This window comes from Cajanus cajan, chromosome 9, assembly GCF_000230855.2.
Source record: "Cajanus cajan strain Asha chromosome 9, NIPB_CcT2T_4, whole genome shotgun sequence".
Classification (NCBI taxonomy): domain Eukaryota; kingdom Viridiplantae; phylum Streptophyta; class Magnoliopsida; order Fabales; family Fabaceae; genus Cajanus; species Cajanus cajan.
The window spans coordinates 7,568,070-7,576,622 of NC_138525.1; the positions used below are offsets into that span (position 1 = coordinate 7,568,070).

The 8,553-nt window shown below is 33.6% G+C and overlaps 1 protein-coding gene across 1 annotated transcript; it reads right to left on the reverse strand.

Annotated features, from left to right (window-relative positions):
- Nucleotides 1-4,225: 4,225 nt before the first annotated feature.
- Nucleotides 4,226-6,224, reverse strand: PP2CA (protein phosphatase 2CA). Its single transcript, XM_020354784.3, has 4 exons — nt 5,662-6,224; nt 5,249-5,563; nt 4,930-5,035; nt 4,226-4,814 (listed from the first exon to the last, which is right to left on the reverse strand). The coding sequence occupies exons 1-4, from the start codon at nt 6,106-6,108 to the stop codon at nt 4,480-4,482; spliced, it is 1,203 nt and encodes a 400-aa protein (XP_020210373.1). The 5' UTR covers nt 6,109-6,224; the 3' UTR covers nt 4,226-4,479.
- Nucleotides 6,225-8,553: the final 2,329 nt, after the last annotated feature.

Consider the following 8,553-nt stretch of genomic DNA (forward strand, 5'->3'; position numbering starts at 1 on the left):
AGGTTTTATTATTATGGTTGTCCTTGTTAAATTATTTTGAGACATAAGTTGTGTTGACTGTTGAGTTACTCACACATTGTCTTGCCTGCTCCTCACAGTTTAGTTTCACACAACACAACAACAGTGATTGCGTTAAGTAGTGGATTAGAAATATCTAAAAGCAAAATATTTCACTTAATTTTTTTTTTTAACCAAAATCAAATTTTCAAACCTATGCTTTAGGTGAGATTTTGTAAAATAGGTTTTGCAGAACTAATTTTGGTTAAATTGATCTTGAAGTGATGAAAACAAACATAAGTGCATCATCAATGTGATTTTTTATATCTAGATAGAAACTCTCAATTATAACTCTTCATGTTTTTTTCTTCAGTGGATGTGATTTCTTGGCCTCGAATGTGTTTCCAATTACACCTTGGTAAATATTTATCTAAAATCATGTTAATTTCTATTATAACTTGAACTTAAAATGGTGTAAAGAAACTTGATTTTATAAGATCCAATGTAAATCCAAACACACCCTTAATACATGTTTGGATATTGGATTCACCTTAGATCATTCAGGATCACATTGAAATATGAATTGTATAAGGTGATTTTAGGAAAATATTCACACTATATAAACAACTTTGTACCAAAATTTCCTACTTCACTTATTTTTAAAATGAAAATAACATATAAATTATTTTACTTCAAAATTAGTTTTAATTAAATTCAATTTTATAAAAACATTAAATAAAGTTGACTTTAATAAAATTTGCTTATATTTTAGTTCAAAAAATTTAAGATTCCTTGCTTATATATAAATCTAAAGAGAGTATTGATTTAAACTAATTACTTATTTTATTGTGTGAATTACAAATTTACTAATGACTTATCTAATTTAATCTAATTATTTATTTATAAATTCATTTAATTAACTATACAAATGAATTGATCATACTCTACATGACATCCCTTGGTTAAAAAAAATCAAATAATTGCGAAAAATTATGTTTATTAATTTAACTGGTTATTGAAACGAATACATTGCATGGGTTAAAAATACCAAAATCCTCTTAATCATAGTTCCAAGTAATGTTGTAGTGGAAAAGGATTTGTGGAGTAGACTAACTTGGTAACAAGATATGGTGTTAGGTTGGTAGGGTAATGGCAGGGCCAAGTTGTTCCCTTTTGCATCCTTATCAATCCTTCTCAGCTTCCATTTCCATTTCCCTTCTCTTTTCTTCCATTCTTTCTCCTACTTGTCAACATGTATGTTGCTCTGCTGTTGAGGAAGGAGAAGATCATTGATCATATATTTAATGAATGTAATGTTTATGATTGACTTCATCAGGATGTGATTTTACATATAAACATCAAAATTAAGAATATTATTTGAATATTTAAAAACCATACTCTTAGAATAATTAATTATTAATTCGAATGATATTTAGAATTTATTATTTATATATACGTTCAATTTATCACACTCAAATAAGATGTTGACATACAAAAGAAAGAAAGAAAGAAAAGATAACCACATGACGATGTGCACGACTCGGAACAATGATTAGTGAGTTTTTCTTTTTTCTTTTTTCTTTTTTCTTTTTTCCTACAAGTCATTCACATGCATGTTGATAATTCACATTGCATGAGTCCCACACCATTCATGTTCCATCATATTCGTCCCAACCAAGTACTCCCTGTAAAGAGAACTGTACCATTGGGTGTTGACAATGGTCGACGATTATTTCATTAAAAAGAAAAGCAACTAAAATAAAAAAAAAAGTATACGCTAGCTAGAAAGAATCATGTCCGATCCTTGATCATAAGGTCCTTTTATCTAAAAGATCTTAAACTAAATATATAATAAAATAAAATTAACCCTTCATTTTATTAAAAATGATATATTTGTATAACATACATATGTATGAATACAAAATATTACATGTGAGACATTCTATTTTCTTTTAGTAAAAATTGAAATTTGCTTGCTTAATTTTAATAAGTTTAAATTTGAGAACTAAAGAAGTTTTGGAGTTGCCAAAATAAAACTGAAACATAATTTAAAAAAAAACCTTAAACTTTTATCATCCTCGTGTTAGATTCATTTGAATTTCATTGGACCCCCCAGCCATCAGCACAAGGAGATCGTTTCCTTGAATACCCTTCAGGTTCATCCTAGGCTTCTAGTTATAAGGGTGTTCAAAATTGTTTAACTGATCAAGTGAAATAGTTCTTAAGAATCAAACTGAAGTGTAAAATAGTTTGAGCAAATTGATGTAATCTACTTTTTTAGTTTTGTATAGTCTAGATTATCAAAATGTCAACTTAAGATTGTGTCTCATCATTTGTATGACATTTTATAATGTGTGTTGTGAATATATTATACTCAATAATAGATTGATAATATGTTAATAATATGTGTTTCAATGTTTTGGTGACACTCTATGACATGAATTATGAAAATGTCGCAATTTATATGATCATACAGTAACATCAATATATATTTGAAATAATTATAAATATCGTGATTTACAAAGAATCAATTAAGAATAATAAGAGTATAATGGTACTTACAGAGAAAAAAAATAAGAAATTATGATTATAAACATGAACTTGATATATAACAAGAGACTCTCAAGTTTAAGAGAAAAATTACACTACCTAAATTTTAAGAGTTTCAAGCTTAGAGGACGATTACGTCTTTTCTAATACATGTTTCATACATAACAAGTTCAATGAACTATTTTTTTTAATTGAAATGAGATACTTTTTTTTTTCCCAATGATAAACATACTAAAAATTAAAATTTCAAGAATTATTACTCTTTTACACAAATAATTTATTTTTTATATTTCAGTTTAATTTAGTTTATTTTTGAAATAGTTTAGTTTAATTTTTTTTACAAATATATATATTACAGTTTAGTTCATTTTTTTTTTCCCAACAAAGCAGACACCACCATATGATTGCCACCATCAACAGCTTTCTTCCATTTTCAATTATTTGAAAAAAGAAACCTAATTAATTTTCTTGTCCCGTTCAATTAATGGGTGTAGAGGTTGAGATTTGGAACCTTGTTGAACTCAGAGCAAGTTTGTAAAGGCTATGCTTGCATAATCATCCTTCCTATCTCACCGTTGACCGCTTACCCTTTTTTTCTCAGAGAAACCTCTCATGGAAGCAAAGTTACTCAAGTCATTATGTATTTTTATCTAAATTTTCGTCATATTTCACACCAACACGGAATGATTTTTCTCTAACATAAATTTCATCCTCTGAATATATCCTAGTGAAATAGATTTATCCCCATCTTTTCCTATTTTCCCTCAAAACAAAGGTAAAAGTACTCTTAAGTGCTTTAAGATGGAATAACTACATGCCAATATTAATTATCAAGATCAAGACCGAGACCGTTTCAACTACTTCTAGTAATAATGGCTAGAGTAACTAAAGGGCATGTAAAAATGGAAATTGACTATTTAGCAGTATTCACGTGTTGGTCTTCTTTTCATGAGAAACGTATTATATGATTTATACAATATTTTTATATATATATAATTATTAGAAAAGAGATGATAACAAAAATATAATGTGAAACAAAATAAAGAAAGAAAATAAATTTTAAAAGCGTCGAAGTTTATGGGATCTTCCCCTAAGCTAGTAAAGGTTTCGTGATTCGTGGGATTACTGCTAACGACTAATCAGGAATGCATACTCAAAGTAGAACACAGGTGTATAAGGCGTTTTTTGTTAGAATAACTTGAATAGTCACTATAAATATCTCGAATATTTCCAACTTGAATAGTCGCTATAAATAATCCTCCATACCCGTACATGAATAAAAGAGATAAGACAAAAAAGTAAAATATAAAATAGAGAGAAATTTTTTTTAATATTAAACTATGATAAAATAGGTCCTCCTATGAGAATAAAATGACTCCCTGTAATTATCAACCAATGTTATTTTTTCCTTATTGATTAAAAGAAATTGAAAATGAAAAAACATAATCTTGCCAACTTAAAAATACATAAATTCAATTCAATCTATCTTACCATTTTATTTAATTAATTTATTTTACAGGACGAAAGAGCGAAATAGAAGAGTTAGATTCTTAAACATTTTGGTAATTCCCCAACTATATTGTTCAATATTTTCTCATCCTTTGGATGATCCCACAGTACAAACGATCATCCTTCTTAGTCCAAACCAAAGAACAGAATTGGCATAATGAGCTTTAGATTGAAGGTGATTTCAATTATATATTGATATATACTCCATATATAAAATTACAAACTAAACATGGGTGTCTCAAGGGGCTGATTTACCCCTTATTGACACAGTAATTGTTTCTACAAGTCTTATAATTTCCAATAATCTTTTGTTGATGATCTTCCCAGAATTACAATGGACTAAAATAGCTGCTACTTGATAACAATATTCCACAAAATCAAAGTTCCCATTTTAGGTTGAAGGCAGTTAACGAGTATTTGTCTTCAATTAATTAATTCTTTGTGTTGTTGACCCTGATCCCTCTTCAAATCAACCACCACCACACTGACATTGTCGGAACTCTGCCTGACGAGCGCCAACTTGGTCAACAGAATGGAGGCGTCGGAGCAGGCCTTATCGGAGCAGTCCTCCACCAAGTCTCTCTCCGGAGACCCCTTCTGCGCGTTAAGACACATCCGCACCACCTTGCAAGCGGTGTCGTTTTGCACCGTGTCCCAAAGCCCATCACTCCCCAGTATCAGACACTCATCCACCCAACTCCGCTCCGTCACCGTTACCTCCGGTTCCGAAATTACATACGGCTTCAGATAGTTGTCCCCTGCACGCACACACACGACAATAATAATTCAGGACCCTCCACTAGGTATTCTTGAATAATTAAATTAAAAAATTAAAAGATACTAGAAAAGTTGGTTATCTTATTTATACTATACCTATGGCTCTGGACATGGCCAACACTCCAAGCACTCTAGGCCCATCCCAATATATCACGCGCCCTCCCGCGCCTTCGATCCGAACCAACTCGTCCGCACGATCCGGCTAAGCAAAATTCAAACCCAACCAAAACCAAAAAGGTTAGTGCACATGCCCAACACGCACCCACAACACACAAACCATGAAACCAACCAACTTTTTCCCTCCACTTCCCTAAGTGGAGTCACCACAATGAAACAAAATCACGCGCGCGTGTACTCAACGCGCCAACCACATCAATTCAGATCCCAAACCAATAAACCAAAAATTCTTGATTACCTTGTGGTCGTCCGAGAGTGGAACGGCGACGTTGTTCCGGCACAGCACGGCGCGTGAGTCGCCGCAGTTGGCGACGATGATCTTGTCCGGCGTGACGACGGCCACGACCGCGGTGGAGCCGACGGCGTCGCAGTGCGGAGTCTGAAGCTCGCACCTGCAAGTGGGAGCTTCCTTGCTCTTGCTCCACCTCTGCACCTCTTCGTCCATGCGAGCGAAACACTTCTTCATCGTGATTTCCCAGTCCAAATCCTCTTTCGCTTTCTCAACCTCCTCCTTCACTATCTCGTGTAATCTCTCCTTGCACATAGTCGCCACCTATGAAACAAAGAGGTAACTAATTAAGAAACCAGATCCACCACCGCCTAAAGGAAAAACAAAACAGATTTCATATTTTTAATTATTAATTTATTTACATGCGAGCATCCGTGACCGTCGAAAACAGCGAAGAAATGAAACCCTTTCTGATCCTGAGAACGATTTTCGAGGCAAAACGAGGGATGCACCGAAACGGCGTCTTCCATGTCCCTCCTCCGACCACAAACCGAGGTTACCCCATACCTCGGGCACTCCTCGACAAACGCAGGAATCTTCGAAGTATTCGGAAGTGAAACTGCCTCGACTACTCCCTTGGATTCGGAACTCTCCACGGCGTTTTGGCACTCCCGCGGCTGCGCCGGAGAACCGCTGGCGTCCAGCTTCTGGCGCTTGCGGGTGTTCTCCGGCGGCGGGATTGGGACGTCAGCTATGTACTTGAAAGGCAGGAGGTCTATACTCCGGCGAGCGGAAGGGCGTGAGGTAGGCTCGATCGGAGAGGGAGTCTCTCCGGCCTCTCCAACAACACGACAGCAAATCCCAGCCATTAGGACACAAAAATAAGAATTAAGAAAAGTTGAAAGGTGGAAAAGGGGGAAAATTAATTGGAAACAAGTAAGGAAGGTTATGATATAGGAAACGCAGGATCCATTGAAATGGAGTTGTGGGAGAAGCTTTTGTAGAGGGAGAAGAGAGAAGTGGGGGCCACACAGCCTGCCCGTCACCGTCACGGGCATCACCCGACACATACAGTTGGAATGACGTCGAACCATTTAACACCAAGATGCAATCTCAGCCCTTCACCGGGGCGCTACCTCCTTCTGATTCCAACACGTGGAGGTTTGTTTTCTGATCCCACACGTGGCCCAATGAAAGGTCTCCACGGTAGGTCGAGAGTTGTTCCTTTTCTGACACGCATGTGGTCCTTGAGCAACACTCACCCGCTGGCTAAATAGTTTTTAGTTTTTACTCTCGGGAGGATGAGACCACGTGGCGACATCTGAGAGTGAGAAGAAAAGGCCTGAGATATTTGAATTGGAATGCGTTGAGTTTAGTAAATGGAGGAGGGAGAATTAATAATTGTGGAATGAAAAAGGTGTACGTGTAGGATAGCATGTCAAAGGTGATTGACGCTTGCACCAAAATCAGAAAGGGGACGCGTGGCGAATACTTACGTGGAGCCTCCTTCCTTCTTTTACTTTCCCTACGACACGTTCTCCTTTCCGCCACCTCGCATAGGCTCCTCTTTAAATAATCTACTACTCATTCATTCTAATTTCTAACTTTTTTCAAATATTTTCTTCTTAATTCATTTATTATATAATATTTTCTTTACAACAAACAATTCTACTTAAACTCACTAAAGTAGTTTATAAACTATTTTTTATTCAAGTTTTTAATATATATATATATATATGTGTGTAAATTCAAAATTGTTAATTGATTTAAAATAATTACGCACCATTTAATCACGCCTTAAGTAACAAAATAACTTTATTTGACTAAAATTTTCATATTAACTACATTATACAGTTATTTCACAAAGATATTATTGTAAATGAATTATGTTCATGGAAAAAAATTTGTAGAACTTTCAAACCATCATTAAAGAAAAACTAGAGACAGTTTTATTAACTCAAGATCTAATTATAAAATTGTAAAAGATAAAAATTTAGTTACAATTTTTTTTTATAGAAACTTAACTAAAAATCCTAACAAAAATAAGAAATTAATTATGTATTAAAATAGAAACATATTTTTAAAAAAATTAATAAATTGTGACATAAAATATAGTATATTAAGGTATTAGTTAAAAAAATATTCTTTAATAAAGTGCTTGATAAGGGAGAAGGTTTTTTATAAATCATGATTTCTAAAAATTATAAATTCTAGAAATTATGATTTTTAAAAATAGTTAAAATTTGTTTGGTTACTCATAATTTTTTTTTAAATATTTATATAGGATTCTCGGGAATTAAATATTTTTATATTTGGTTACAACGGTATCTTTATGTGTATATAAGTATTATTTATAAAAATGTCATTAATTAAAATAAGTTCGTTAAATATTTTTTTTTACTCAAATCTTATTAAAAATATGATGTGAAACTTTTTTTATCATCTAATTATTTTTTAAAGATAATAAAAAATTAATTACATATATAAATAATTTTTTTTATAAAATAATATTTCCATTTGATAAAACTTAAACTATGTTAAAAATTTAAAAATTTATAGTTAAAAGTATAACGACCCGCCGTGGTCCCTACACTTAGTGAAATCACACTATTCATAATAAACTAAGATGAATAATGAAATTGGATAACTCATCAATATAAACATACGAAAAATATATGAGAATCATTTGTGTCGGTCAAACATAACAACTGTTACTCAAAATGGTAACTCTGATTCTAGAAACCAAAACAAAATTCTACTTCTAGCAGCGGACGCAGCCGACAGCTCCAACCTAGCCCTGATCTGTTCCCATACACAGTATGATCATGGCAGTCCATTCACATAGAAACAGAAGGGTAAGCTAGAGTTCAATAAACAATCATACAAGTATAAGATAATACTATACTACTCGGACATCCAATCATCATCACAACGCAACCACACAGTTCAACATAAAAACTCAACTCATTCATACAACTTAGAAGCAACTTTAACACAACAACAACATACAACTTAAAATTTAAGGCATCATCACACATATACAACTAGGAGATCTCCAACAACTGAGGTTGAGCAATCTAGGTGGCATAAACCCTACCGAATCCAACATTTGACCTATCTTAACCAGGTCAGGTATAGAACATCGTTAGGAACTCCGAAGAGAACCAGGTATAGACAATAATAGGCGATTTCTCAGGTGTGCCACTTAGACTCGGAGGTCCAGTACTACTGTCAGGACAGAAGGGTTTGGGTACGAGCCTACCACGGCCTTGACCTGCATCACCAATCCACATATGGAGTTAGCCCACCCACTA